Raw genomic sequence first — 14,434 nt, 5'->3', positions numbered from 1 at the left:
GGAATGATACACAAGAAACTTCATAATGGTGACCTGTAAGTGGGATCCTGTAGTGCGGGGGGAGCTTACATTCAACTTTATACTTTTCTGCAGCTTGAATTTTTTAGTATGTTAATGTAACACCTCTATAATTTAAACAAAGAAAAATTTAAAGAATAAAAAATCCCTGCATGTCACTTCCTCCGTGCCCTCCCAGCCTTAACCTCTTCACACCTTCCTAGCAGCTCATATTTCATGGGCTCTAGTGAGATGGCTTTCTTAATGCATCCCTAAGTTGGGTTCTAGAGAAAAAATGAGTAAAATTCAGCACCGGGCACATCTCTGAAACTGCTTACAAGGCAGTGATTAACCTTATAAATATCTTAAGCTAGCCCTCTGCGCTCTACCACGAGAATCCATTCATCATTAGAGCTCTGTATCGTCTGCCCCATCCCCAGACACAGGAAGAAAGCTGTACCTTGGAAGGCTTGTACCCGAACAGCATTACAACAGCAACTTTAAAGTCCTCTCTGCTTAGGTAGCCTTTGTTATCTTCATCACAGACTTTGAATACCTAAGGAACATTAATATCTTTAGTTAAGACAGAAACCTTTCAATTGTTCTATTATTTTTCTTACTAGTCTAAATTTGAACTTCCAAAACCTGCCGGCCCACCAGTAGGCTTGGAACTGGAATGTCATCATCTCACTGTTAATACTCAAAAAATCTTAATTATGGGCTAAACTTACCCCTCAGAAATTGCAATGACTTAATCGCTAAACTGATGCAAATTAACTCCTTCAAACTTTTGTGATAATTTCTCCCCAAAATTCGGTCCGAGAATTAGGAAACTGAGGAAAAGGGGCTTGCCTGCTCTGAAAGGCAGGAGGAGGAGAGAGCCAGGTCATTACTGGACTACGTAGCGGAGAACAGAAGGGACTTAGAAGCCAGAACACAGGACAGGGAGCCAGAGCCTAGCAGCACTAGGCTCAGGCATCAACAATGACACTTTGGATTGACAGAGCAGTCTTTATCTACGCAACGAGACCCAATAAGACGCAGGAAGGGGGACCGCAGTGAGAGCCCCGAGTCCAGTTAAAATCCGAGACACCTACTTCCACCCATCTCTTGTGTTCTGAGCGGCTGGCTTCCCACGTCTTCGGCCGGGCCCCGACCTGGGAGAAGAACATCTGGACCGCCACTACCAAATCAAGACAAACGAGCGACCTCCGAAGGGAGAGCCCAAGGAAACGCAGACCACCCACCAAGCTCACTCCCGCTCGTGAAACTGAACGTGGGCGAGCACCTCCAAAGTCTTCTCCCATTGGACGGTCCGCAAGCCACTGGGGTTGGTACCGCAGTTCTATTGGCCAGAGGCTTTGTTTAAGGACGTTTCCTGGGAACAGCCTATGGCGGAGGGGCTCTGGGGTCCGCCCCGGGCGCTGGACTCCGCGGAGTCTGATCCCTTTAACTCCTTCCGCGCGGCTGGAGAGCCAGCTCGCCCAAGTCATGCTTCAATGACTCTCCGCCCGCACACTTAGCAATAAATTACTTTTGATAACTGCCGCATACCACAGTGTGCTTTTACAGGAGACACAAAGAGTGTGGACAAAGCGTAGGAGGAATGGAACAAAACGAGCCAAGTCCAGCATTCACGTGCAGATAAACAAGTCATTGGGTTCCAGCAGCACGGGGTCCATTTCGCCCTCCCTGTATCCCCAGCACGTAGCACGATGTCTGGCACAAAGCAGACGAACCAACTGAACCGTGAGGACATTTACCCAAGTCACTTTATTCAATCCTCCGGGAGAGGCTCTTGGTATAAAAGAAACTCCGAGAGTAAGTAGTACAAACAGCACTGAGCCCAAATTCCATCGCAAACATCCTTATTAAAGATAAGCAGTATGGGGAAGGCTCCGTTTTGCAACGGAGTTTGTCTTAGACTTCTCTTTCTTCAGGCAAATCAGTAAGATTAAAAAGCACACGCACACTCAGACATACACAGCGGTTTCAAATAAGAAACGGGCATTCGAGGTCGATTCCGAGGGGAGCTCATTTAACCTTGTATTTTACAGCAGGTTTAACACTGCGCCCCGGGCGAGCCCGCTTCTCCCGGGACACAGGTCTCAGCCCTTAGCCACCTCGAAGCTCAAGCTGGTCCTCTCTCGGCCTCTAGAACCACCGTCCCACCCCCACCCCACACCCCAGACTCGAGCCCCGAGAGCCTGAAGCTGTCCGCGAGAATTCCAGTAAATAGGATGAGTTTTGCTAATTAACTGAGAGGAAGTAACAGTTATTTTCCTCTCTCCGTTTTTTTTTTTAGTTTGTTTGTCTTGTGTTGTGTTCTTTTTTGAGAGAAGTGGCCAGGAGGTGAGCCGAGACCTAGACACCAAGTCACCCCTTCGCCTCCTGCTGGGAGAGCTCCTGGCAACCCTTTGGATCTGGCGGTCTTTGGGACCCAGCGGCGGACGTCCCGGAAGGGGAAGGCGAAGGGGCCGAAGCACAGCCGCGAGGTGCTCGCTGGGGCCGGGAGAGTTTGAACGGCGCGCAGGCGCCGGGACCGTGAAGGGGCGGGATCCCGAGCGGCTGCCGGGCTCCGGAGCCTCCGGTGGCTGCGGGAACTGGGCCTGCGCTTGTGCTGCTTCCTGGTGGCAGTGCGCGGGCCGCGTGGATCCCGCGAAGTCGTGAGGTCCCGGCGGGGCTGGAAGCGGAGCATCTTCTAGACACTAGGTAAGGGTCCCCTCTTAGGCCTCGACTTCCTCCAGTACCTGTTAGGTGTGAGCAGCAGGCGCTGCAACCCGAGTCCTGCGGGAGTGGGGTCGTGAGGCCTCCCCCTGCCCCGGTTCTTATTCCGTCCGGCTTCTCGGCGTGCTTAGGTGGGTGGTCTCCGCTGTTAGGGATGATAGCGAGCTCATTGTGAGTTTACCCCGTGTCGGACACTTAACCTTTCTGTGCTNCTGCGCTTGTGCTGCTTCCTGGTGGCAGTGCGCGGGCCGCGTGGATCCCGCGAAGTCGTGAGGTCCCGGCGGGGCTGGAAGCGGAGCATCTTCTAGACACTAGGTAAGGGTCCCCTCTTAGGCCTCGACTTCCTCCAGTACCTGTTAGGTGTGAGCAGCAGGCGCTGCAACCCGAGTCCTGCGGGAGTGGGGTCGTGAGGGCTCCCCCTGCCCCGGTTCTTATTCCGTCCGGCTTCTCGGCGTGCTTAGGTGGGTGGTCTCCGCTGTTAGGGATGATAGCGAGCTCATTGTGAATTTACCCCGTGCCGGACACTTAACCTTTCTGTGCTCAGTTTCCCCGTGAATGAGAACAGCCATGGTACTTGGTGTAGACTTCATGTGAAAGTGAAATGAGTTAGTCCCTGGTAAAGCGCTTCGATTGGTGCCTGGCCCTAGGTAAGCGCACAGAAAAGTTAGCAGCTGTCATTATTGTCCTAAACGTACCCCGAATCCACTCACTCCATCCCCACGGCTTTCCATCAGGCAGCTCCCCTAGTGTTTGCAGGGGCTTCCTCACTTGGACTTCTGTCTCCCTCTAAATCATTCTCCACTCAGAGTTGTTAGGAACGGAATTTTTTTTAAAGGGGTAAATAGGACCAAGGTACTCCCCTGCTTATTAAAGCCCTTTGGTGGAGCCCCACAGTTCTTAGCGTAAAACCCGGTATCTTTAACAGGCCTTACTCCTCCCCACCCTCTTCACCCTGGGCCATTGTGTTGCTTGACGAAGTCCTTCCCTCTGCTTCTGCAGCTATTGCAGCCTGATTGCCAGCTCGTGGCCTTTGCAGGTTGGGTTCCCTCTAATTGGGATACTGCTTCACCCCACCGCTGCTGCTTCCTTTCATCCTCCACATCTCACTTAAATATTACTGATTCAGAGTGTTCCAAAGTAAGGGCATCCCTGATTCTGTCTCACACCTGTAAAACGTAAGGAATGTCTGTAAAGATATCTTGGTTTTTTGTTTGTTTATTTTTCTGTGGGGCTTTTTCTCCCCCCCCTGAGATATATTAGCTCTTCTTAGGCAGAAATCGTCTGTCTGTGGTTAACTCTTTATTCCCAGTGCTTGGCACATGGTTGCTGCTCCATGAGCCTGTTGGATGAGTGAGTTCAGGAAGGTAGGTATGATGCCCCTTTAATAAAGAAGGATACTTATGTTCAGCAGTTAAGTAACCTGTCTCTGTGCACATTTGCTACCTAGTAATGGCTGGATTTGAAATCAGGGCCCATGTTTACCCACTAAAAGGCCCCAGAGGGTCTCAAATGGAGGAGCCTTACTCCCGTGCCCTCCTGATGTTTTCTGCAAACTGTAAGCAGCAACTGGGTGTGGTGTGGTGGGGGAGAGGGAGAGGAAGCTTTAAGAGGGAGCAGCTTTAAGAGGAGTACTCATTCGCATCCACAGATTTTTCAGGTCCTTAATAAAAGCTCTAAAGCTTCAAGTTGAAATTGGTGGGAGAGTTCCTTTAGATTTTCAGCCTCCTCGACAGAGAAGGAGACAGAGAAAGTAGAAATTAGACAGTGTGGTTTACAAAGCAAAAATGTTTTTGCTTCAGTACAAGTTCTTTGTAGGAATTAGCATTTTGATTTAGGATCAGGACAGTAAGCTATTACATTAGTTGGCTGCTCGTGGAAGTATATACTTCTAGGTAATGTATATACAGAATCGATCATATGACAGTCGTGAGGATTTTCTTAAGATTTATGGTAAGTAGCTCATCTTTGGGGAGGAAGAAATAATCACTGAAGTCCTTCAGGCTCTAGGCTTCAGTGAGGGATGGCTATGTGAATTCCTTGACTAAAAATTTGGTCATCCTCAAAATTACTCTTGAAACTTCTTAAATTGGCCTGAACGCCAACCCAGCAGTTGGAAGCTTCAGGGTCAAGAATGAACACTTTTGTTTTGTTTTGGACTTTGGCTCAACCCCTGGGGCGTCTAAGAACAAGATCTAGGTTGAAAGACTAAGGGAGGGGAGGAGAAGGTGACCAGGGTTTTTGCTGTCACTTTCTTTGCCAAATTCCATAGCAGAGTTTGGTAATGGGCCCCTAAGCACCTGCAAAGCAGCTGATGTTGGTTACGAGGCTCAGCATCTGGTAGGTGTCAGGTGTGTCGTATGGATTGTAGACACTCCCATGACAGGGAATCTGAGAGCAGTGAAGCTTGTTTACCAGTGTCCTAGTGAATGGGAAATAACGATATTCCTGTCCTTCATTTCCAGAGATATAATGGCTCAGGAAGGTGATTATGGGAAATGGACAATATCGAGTAGTGATGAGAGTGAGGAGGAAAAGCCCAAACCAGACCATCCGTCTGCCTCTCTTCCCCCCTGTGCTGGGCAGCCAGCAGCCTACGAGCCTAGGTACACCTGTTCCGAGGCTCGGAAAGCCGCCCACAAGAGGAAGCTATCACCCGTGAAATTCAGCAACGCAGATGCGGCCTCAGAAGTCTCACCTCCCAAAAGGCAAAAGAGCAGTTCCCAGGAAGAGCTGGGTTGGTGTCTCTCCAGCAGTGACGATGAGCTGTCCCCAGAGACGCAGCAGAAGGCAGCTGAGAGAGCGGAGGTCAAAGAGGAGAAAGACACTGCCCCACCCAAGGACGGGGCTGCCCCTCGAGCTCGAAATCACGGCCCTCCTGCCCGCCACACGCTCGCAGAGGACGAGGACGAAACGTCGAGGGAAGGCCAGGACATTTGGGACATGCTGGGTAGAGGGAACCCCTTCCAGTTTTACCTCACTAGAGTCTCGGGAATTAAGCCCAAGTATAATTCTGGAGCCCTGCATATCCAGGGTAAGCGGCACCGGTGTGGGGAGCAGTGAAACCTGGGTGCCCATCCAGAGCCGTCTCCGAGGTCCTCACGGTCTTTGCCACCCTCGGGGGGAAAAAAAAATACCACTTTAACGGCAAACTGTTTACTTAGGGCAGGAAATCGGAGGCTGTTTCCACAGCCCTGTAGATGAATGCTTGGGAACACTTAAGCGTGCCGTTTTAAATTGTTTAACTTTTCACTTAGAGCTTGAACTTCATCAGCAACGTTTTATTCATGGGGTTGCAGATACTTGACATCAGCAGTTTGCTTTGGTCCCTGGGTCAGCAGCATCGCGTGTTTAACAGTTTTGACTTGTTAAAAATGCAGGGTCTCCGCCCCACCCACATTCAGTGAGAGCCAGGCTCTGCAATCTGTGTGCCAAGCCCTTTAGGGGGTTCTAACGCCCAACCAAGTTTGAGGACCACTGCTCGGCAGCCTGGCTTTGGTTCTTGGCAAAGAAACTTCAAAAAAAAATGCCAGCATGCAAATAGATGTCTCAGTTCTGAACCAAAAAATGGTCTTTGGTTGCTTCAGTTATTGCCTGGGGTGCATCTGTGTGATACTGTGTTATATATTTGGTCTTTATCTCTGGCTATATTTGGTTTTTGTCCTAGGCTCCTGAAATAGCTCCAAAGTAATAGAGGTCAAGGGAGTATGTTTTGTTACTCATAACAAGCCCATCTCAACCACACCTGGGCTTGTGTGAATGAGTTGACTTTGGGAAAGCCCCTAAGAATGGGGGGCTGGTTGCCCAGTGAACCAACCACATGACCGAAGGTGGAACTTGCAGCTTTGTCGCCCACCCTAGGGAGAGGAGAGGGACTGGAGGTTGAGCTAATCACTAATGGCCCATGACTTAATCAAAATGCCTGTGTAGCAAAGCCTCCTTAAAAAACCCTAGTTGAGTGGGTCTGGACAGCCTCCGGGCTGGAGCACCCGTGGAGGTTCAGGGAAGGGGACATGCTGGGATGGTGCACCTGAGAGGGCACACCTGAGAATGCACAAAGCTCCCTACCCTTTCCCGTGCCCCGTGTGGCTCTTCCCCAGTTGCACCCTTTTATAGTAACCCAGTCATCCTAAGTGCTTTCCTGAGTCCTGTGAGACTAGCAAATGGCCAGACCTGAGGAGGGGATCATGGGAAGGGACAGGCAGAAAAGTACAGGAGGTCTGGACTGGTGATGGGTGTTTGAGGTGGGGGCTGAGCCCTTACCCTGTGAGACATGATGCTAATGCCAGGTGGATGGTGTCAGAATTGAATGAAATTGGAGGATATCCAGCTGCAGAGAATTGAAGAACCGGTATGTGGGGAAAACCCAGTGCCCTTGGTGTCAGAAGTGTTAGGCGAGGAGAGGAAACAGCTTTCCTTTAAAGGGAACAACAGGAGCGCTAGAGTCAAGGCACGGGAGTTGAAACCGGGCTTCACCTCTGCCTCCTGTAGATGTGATTAACAAAGGACCTGCTTGCCTTTCTTTGCGTGTCAGTTGGCTCTTCTTCTAAACTGGGGTTTCAGAAAACAGGAGGGAAACGCAGGAAGTGACCAGCACAGTAGGTGGACATGGCCGATGCTCAAAATGAACATTGTCCTTGTTCTGGATCACCTCTTTCTGGCCCACTCTCAAGGTTGGGTTGGGTCCCACCATCAGTAATGTTTTAATTGCATATGGTTATATAACTATATGTTATATAGCTCCTCTGATACATAAATGTTGGTGTGTTTAACTCCACACTGTAAGGGAGTTAGATTCGACAGGTTATTTTTTTTTTCTGTTTGAGATTCTCTTGTGTGGGTGCTTTCAAGAAATATGAGCCAGATCTCAGTGCTTTTGTTTTGTTTTGTTTGACAGCAGTGAACATAGGAAATCAACAGGAAACTGTGCAAGGTTTTGCTGTGTAATAAAGTGATAAAGACTGGCTGTTAGCACCAAGATATGGAGGAAGGGGAGGGCACGTTGAGACGGGAGCTTTGGCACAGAGCATCTCCTTTAATTCTCACAACAGCCTGTTAGGAGATGCTACAGTTGTCTTCCTCAGATGGGCAGTAGATCTGCAGTTTAGGCAAGCTGAAAAACCTGCCCAGGGTCGCAGCGATGGTAAATGGTAGAGCTGGGATTTGAACCCAGGAATTCAGCATCTTAACTGTTCACTGTGTCACTCCAGCACGTAGAAGGGTACTTATGATATGTATTGGGTTGGCAAAAAAATTCCATTACATTTTTTGGACACATTTTTTATTTTCACCAATAACTATTTGATTTGGATATTTTGACCATGTTGGTTTTCTCCCACGTGGTATAACGTTGATTGTTATCACTGTGTCGGCTTGGTCACTGTCCATTTCAGCAGGTCTGCCGACCAGGGAGCATTGTCCGTTGAGAAATCTCCAGCACGAAACTTCGCAAACCACTTTTGACACATTCTGTCAGTCACAACACCTTCTCCATACACTGCACGAATCTTTTTTTGTGTCTCAGTTGCATTTTTACCTTTCTTGAAATGGTAAAGCATAGTATGCTGAAAATGTTGTGTATTTCTTCCATCTTCAGTATTAAAATGGCTACACAAAAATTCACCAGTTTGGTTTTTTTTTTAATGCACGCTGATATGACAGCTGTCACAGTACAGTCCAACAACATTGTTTTGAATGCACGTAAAGACAACTGAGCACTACTAGAGCCATCGAACTGGAAAAAAATAATTGACTTTTTGGCCAACCCAACACAAAATTGTGGACTGTTCAGAAGATGTCACTGAGGAGGAGGGGGGCTGCAGAGGGGCCGAGACAGATGAGTAAAACTAAGACAGGTGGGGAGAGCAGGGACTAGTGGGGCGGAATGGGGGACAGCGTCAGGGACTGTATGGCAGTGTTACCTCCTGGTGCTACAGCTCTCGCGGAGGTGGGAGCTGCCCTCAGCGGAGTTTTCTGTGCTGTGAAACCTCTGTGCCCCGGCATCCAGCTCGTGTCTGGAAGACCGAAGGCGCTCGGCAGATAGGGGTCAAATAGAGGAACGAGCCCGTCCTTCATCCTCCGGGACAGGTGGGTGGCTGTGAGCAGCAGTGCCAGAGCTGAGTGGACAGCCTGGGTCGGACCCTGACTCTGCCCCTGCCTCCTGGGGGAGGGAGCCCGCCTGGGAAGCTGTCAGAGAGGAGTAAGAGTCAGCGCGTGGGAAAAGAATGGAGCCTGGCGCCTCCTGGATCCTGTGCAGATGTGTCTGTTAGGACCTAGGACCGGAGGTGGCTATGGTGAGTGGTCAGGTCCTTCCTGTCGAGGTGGTGTTAATGCAGCCTGAGCTCCGGCCTAACCTCATGGAAGTGGTGCTGGAATGGGTGAGAGGTGGGACTCCCTCAGAGATTCGGAGAGCATTCGAAACACACCCGTGGAGCCATGGCTGCCTCTGCCTCTACCTCTCCCTCACAGGAGCCACGTTAGTCCCGGGCTGGGGAGGCAGAGACTAAGAAATCTGGAAGGAAGAACAACATGCATCAGTATTGTCCTCACTGGCAGCTTCTAAAATGGACCGCTCACCCAGTATTGAAGTTGTAGCTTTTAGTTTTACTTGATATTGTGTTAAAGAAAACATGCTAAGTATTATTACGTAACAGAAATTTTCCCTTGAATGCTACAGGACACCGAAGTCTTAACTCTGGAGTAATTTTTCAGTTCTCTGTTTTCTAAGCCAAATTTTGAGCGTCAGTGAGTATTAAGTCAGTTGTGATTATTTTTTTATTGACTGATTTTGGGGAGAGAGAAAAAAACATCGATTTGTTGTTCCACTTCTTTGTGCATTCATTGATTGCTTCCGGCATGTGCCCTGGCTGGAGCCTGCGGCCTTGGCGCATCGGTACGACACTCCCGCCGACTTAGCCACCTTGCCCGGGCCTGTGGAGATTATTGTTACTAGAAAAATTTTTATCAAAATAAGAATTAGGCTTAAATATTTTGTCTTTTCAGATATTTTATCACCTCTGTTTGGGACGCTGGTATCTTCGGCACAGGTAAGTTTTTGTTTGCTTGTTTGTTTGTTTGGGGGGTTTATTTTTTGATGAAAGGGGAGAAATAATTAACTCCGTAAGGAACTGTGAGGGATGGGGACCCGAGTCTCAGTCCAGCGCAGGGTCCCTGAGATGGCACATCCCCCAGCCACATCCCCCAGCCGCAGTCGTAGGACCCACAGCCACCCGCGTGGAACGAGGCTACCGCTGTCAGTGGGCTCCTGGCTCTGGAGGAGGCTGCAAGGGCTGGCTCAGGGGTCACGTTGGGAATTCCAGCCTGAGGGCTGGGGACACCGGTGGTCTCGTGGGACTGGGATGCAGCCCCCAGGGAGGTTTGGGTGGAGAGGCGAAAGCCAGCTCAAGTTTGATTTCGAAAAGTGAGACATTTGCTGCAGCTCCCCCCAAAAAAGGTGACGAAAAGTTGATTCCTTTTGCACGTTGGGTTGCTCCAACCAGAAGGGGCTGGTCCCTTTGTTTTGATAAATCACTTACTGCCCCAGGCTGTTGACTCAGTGGTCAGGGAGAAAGTCCCCTCTCTGAAGAGAACAAAGGGCTTGGGGTTTCTCCCGTTTGGCGTGGTCCCCAGAGCCCTGGTCCCAGGTAGAACCTTGGGGTGGGTTTTTGTCCTAGCTAGCCCTAGTCCCTGTATCCAAGAGGGGGGGCAAGGGTCGCTCAGGTATAGGGAGGAGCCTTTTATAATCACCTGGGTGTGGGGGGATGAGTGGGTAAGTCCCTTTGTGGAAGTTAATCCGAGAGCCCTCTGAAACAGCCAGTACGAGCGCTGCCAGAGCTCGCAGTGGCTGCCCGGAAGCCTGCTCTCTCACCAGTCCTCCGCTGGGTCCCTGGGCCTGTGTCCTCTCCAAGGCGGATTCGAGGCTTGTTTCTGAGTGTTGTGGCCTCACCGCCTAGGTTCATAAATGAAATATGCAGTCTACCATCATTTCAGCGTTTCTTTCAATTAATGACCAAACAGTTCTCTGTGTAGACTGCGGGCTGGATTACCCGTGGCTTAGTGCCTTTTCTCTCTCCCCATCCAGTTCAACTACTGCTTCGACGTGGGCTGGCTCGTAAGACAGTACCCACCCGAGTTCCGGTGAGTCCCATGATGCCAGACGGCTGGCAGGTTTGTGCTTCTCAGGCAGCTACCTGCCATCTTTCTGAATGTCCTTTAAACCATCCCATCATAGACACCTGAAGTTATCTGAGAAAAGGACTTTTTTATCTATTCTAACTGATCACGTGCATTCCTTATACAGACCTTATTATTTCCCTCCATTGCTCAGTCCAGAAGTAGATGACCACAGCTTCCAACCCAAGTAAGATAAGTTTATGTCCAGTGTCAGTGTGAAGGCAAGGGTGCTGCCTCCCCCTTGCTGGCCTGTGAGCTCTCGGGCACGTGGCCGGCCTGCCAAGCTCCGCCTGCCGCACCAGCGCTGCTCTGAGACTTTCTCCAGGTTCTTCCTGTAGTCTAGGGGTCGATGAAGGTGTCCCAGGGTCTTCCCTGCTCCAGGAAGTGGAGGTGGTAGAGTTTCAGTCTGTCTCCTGGAGTTCCTCGGCCTGGAGTTTGGCAACGCAGACAGGATGGATAGCATCACACTGCGACAACATGTACCTGTCCTGGTTTCTAATACATTTATATAACAGACTCCGTGACAACAAGTGAGGTCCAGGAGTGTTCATTCAGGGAAAATGATTATCGGATCCTCAAGGTCCTTGGTGCGTTTAGGGGTCAGATGATGGAAGCCGTCGTTAACACGAGAGGAAATGCCATTCAGATTTCCCAGGGCCTCGGCACTCAAGGGCTCATATTTGACCTGTGACATGTAGGATTAGTTTTAGCTGCGTGTGACAGAAAACCCAAAACAACAGCATTTCTCCAGCCTAAGAAGTCCAGGTAGTGGGTGTCGGGTCACTTCGGGGACAGCTGTGGCTCCCAGAGACTTAACCCCTCTGTCCTTCTGTCCCACCACCCCCGTGTGTGACTTCAGTCTTCAGAGACACCTTGGGGTCCAGGGTGGTACCTGATGCTCCAGATCCCTGGTCTGTGTTCCATGTGGTGGGGGGGAGGAGGAAGAGGATCAGAGGGCCGCATCCCAGCTGTGTCCCCCTGGGCAGCCTTCTTGGAAGCCCCCCCCTCAACACCTGCCTGTGTTTCACTGAGTGGCTTTTGGTCCCAGGACAGTGACCGGCTCTGAAAGAGGCAGTGAGTGAAGTCAGCCAAGCACACTCTGTCCAGACTGAGACCGGCTCTTGTCAGGAAAAGGGAGGAGAGGACGGGCATCAGGAGGCCACGAGCCGTCTGCCGTGGGTCCTCCTGGCCACGGGCGTCCTTAGTGGCATTGGTACTCTGTCATTTGTCCCTTTGCTTCTCAAGTTGCCACGCCTTTCAAATGTTGCCAAAACACAGACTTCGGCTCCTTGTGTCGAATCATCTCCTGAAGAGGGTCTCTTGGCAGTCCCACTCCCAGCACCTCAGAAGGTGTCCCGATTCGACAGGAGGGCTGGTTCGGGGGTCTCCCAGGGAAGGTGAGGTCATTGGGGTGGGTCCCCCTCTGACACTGCCGTGTCCTCACAGGAAGGGGAGATTGGGACACAGATGCACCCAGAGTGAAGGCACAGAGGGCACACCATCCAGACACTGGGGGAGGGGCCGGAACAGAGCCCTCCCTCGGCCCACACACGGGGCCAGCCCTGCTGACCCCTGACCTCAGACTTTGTGCTTCCAGGACCGTGGGACAAAAAGTTGGTGGTTAAGCCCCCAGCTCGTGGTGCTTCTCTGGCAGCCCCAGAAAACTGGTACAGTGGCTCCGGTACTGGTACTGGGCTCCCAAATACTGGTACTGGGCTCTCGGCACCTGTGGTCAAGGGGCAGAAGCGTCCTGCCAGCCCCACACCCACTTGTTGCTGGACACACCTTGGGAATGCTGTCAGGAGCATAGTCAGGAGGAGGAATGGCCTGAATGTCAAGTTCAGGTAACATCCGGAACGTGTAGAGAGAAAAACTCAGCTCGTAGAGGCCTGCACCACCTTCTGCTGTCGTTCGGTTGCTGCCTGTAGGAGGGTTTTCCAGAAGAGCAGAACCAGTAGGAGATACACGGGGCGGAGCACAAATCAGGTTTAGTTGTGAGTACAGGACACACAGTTTATCTTGCAGCATTATTTAACTAGTTTCCATACAAACGACTGTAAACCTACGATTGCCCGCTCTATACATGGAGATTTGCTGTGGGCAGTTGGCTCGATCAGGAAGAGAACAAATTCTCCCTCTGCTCTTTCCCCGAGTCGGGCTGTCAGTGGACTAGGTGATGCCACCCCACCCCCCGCCCCCACTGACTCCACCCGTTCACACGCTTGTCTTGTCTGGAAACCGCCACAGACACGCCCAGAGGTCATGTTTGGGCTGGGGACCCCTTGGCCCTGTCGGGTTGACACATAGAATTAACTGTCACAAGGGCCTTTTTGTGATAGTTTTTGGAACCAGTAAAGTAGAAGGAATGAATGCAGACTTCAGCTTCTGTCAGTAAGATTTCATCTTTTAAAAAAGCACCCTGATGGCCTGATAACGCCAGTTGTTGCTGGTGCTTGAGCTCCTGTTACCTTGTTCTCTGAACTCTTTTTCTAGTCGTAAAATAGAAAAAAGGTGGGAAGGCGCGTTCCTTATTTTCCTTGGACTAACACGTTAGTGGGAGTTAAGCAGCCAGGCACTTGGACCAGAAGTGTGTTTCTGTCACCTTCCTGTTCGTTGCCTGGCACCCCTGTGTGTGTGTGCTGGGGACCGCTCGGCTCTGTAATTGGTGGATGTGGGAGTGGCTATAGTTGTTCGTCTTGCTTAATTACTTGTTGGATAAAGATCCAATTTCTGTTTTATTGGGAGCACTCATAAAGGTATATTGATTTCTAAGGACCGTCTCCCTTTGAATTACCTGGAGAAGATTGTGATTCCCTTAAAAGCCTTTTTAACCTGGTCTGTTCCTGAAGAGCATGTGTGTGTTGTCCTTCAGGAATTCAAGAATACAGCATTTCCAGTGTACCTTGGGCTCATTGAAAAGTAGCCACCTTTAATGAGTCTTCATCGTGTCATGGAAGTGTGCCTGTTCACTCATGTATCCTAGGAGTCCAGTGCAGTGCTGAGCACACAGTAGGAGCTTGGTAAATGCAGACCTAGTAAGGGTCCAAAAGAAGGGAAAGAAAAGAGCATCGTGCTATACAACAGTAATTTTATATCTTTTAATCCATCTGAATTTAAACATTAACACAGAGCCGTGTGCCCTTTGGGACCAAAGAAAGTCATTCAGCCCTGGCTGGTGTGGCTCAGTGGATTGACTGTGGGCTGTGATCCAAAGGGTCACTGGTTCGATTCCCAGTCAGGGCACATGCCTGGGTTGCAGGGCAGGTCCCCAGTAGGGGCCATCTGAGAAACAACCACACATTGGTGTTTCTCTGCCTTTCTTTCTCCTTCCCTTCCCTTCTCTCTAAAAATAAATAAAACCTTAACAAAAGAAAGGAATTCATTACTCAAGGACTTTCTTGAGTCACAGCCCCTCTGGGTCGCAGCAGAGCTTCGGGATCCGGCCACGTGGGCCCGCTGTAAAGGCGAGTGGTCGGTGGAGATGAACCAGTCGCTGCCCTGTGTTAGCCCTGCTCTCACTCTGCGGGTGAGAGGGAAGCTC

At 50.5% G+C, this 14,434-nt stretch overlaps 2 protein-coding genes across 4 annotated transcripts in view; one reads left to right on the top strand and one right to left on the bottom strand.

The window, feature by feature from the left end:
* Positions 1-1,277, bottom strand: part of EFCAB11 (EF-hand calcium binding domain 11) — a 130,731-nt gene extending 129,454 nt beyond the window's left edge. Inside the window, exons 1-2 of the mRNA XM_037031602.1 lie at positions 1,095-1,277; positions 458-553 (exon numbers count right to left, since the gene is read on the bottom strand). Coding sequence (XP_036887497.1) covers positions 458-553; positions 1,095-1,169 — 171 coding nt within the window. The 5' untranslated portion in view covers positions 1,170-1,277. The remainder of the gene's footprint in view (positions 1-457; positions 554-1,094) is intronic.
* Positions 1,278-2,943: 1,666 nt separating this feature from the next.
* Positions 2,944-14,434, top strand: part of TDP1 (tyrosyl-DNA phosphodiesterase 1) — a 64,840-nt gene continuing 53,349 nt past the window's right edge. For all 3 annotated transcript variants that reach the window (XR_005064319.1, XM_037031222.1, XM_037031221.1), the window contains exons 1-4: positions 2,944-3,039; positions 5,187-5,755; positions 9,724-9,767; positions 10,802-10,857. Coding sequence is in view for 2 of the 3 variants with exons in the window: in XM_037031222.1 (XP_036887117.1) it covers positions 5,194-5,755; positions 9,724-9,767; positions 10,802-10,857 (662 nt within the window). In the remaining variant the exon portion in view is untranslated. The remainder of the gene's footprint in view (positions 3,040-5,186; positions 5,756-9,723; positions 9,768-10,801; positions 10,858-14,434) is intronic.

The sequence above is a fragment of the Sturnira hondurensis genome, unplaced genomic scaffold (assembly GCF_014824575.4).
Source record: "Sturnira hondurensis isolate 20B ecotype Veracruz unplaced genomic scaffold, ASM1482457v3 Scaffold0021143, whole genome shotgun sequence".
NCBI classification, from domain to species: domain Eukaryota; kingdom Metazoa; phylum Chordata; class Mammalia; order Chiroptera; family Phyllostomidae; genus Sturnira; species Sturnira hondurensis.
The sequence above is the reverse complement of the archived record's forward strand: the minus strand, read 5'-3'. Positions and strand labels throughout refer to the sequence as shown.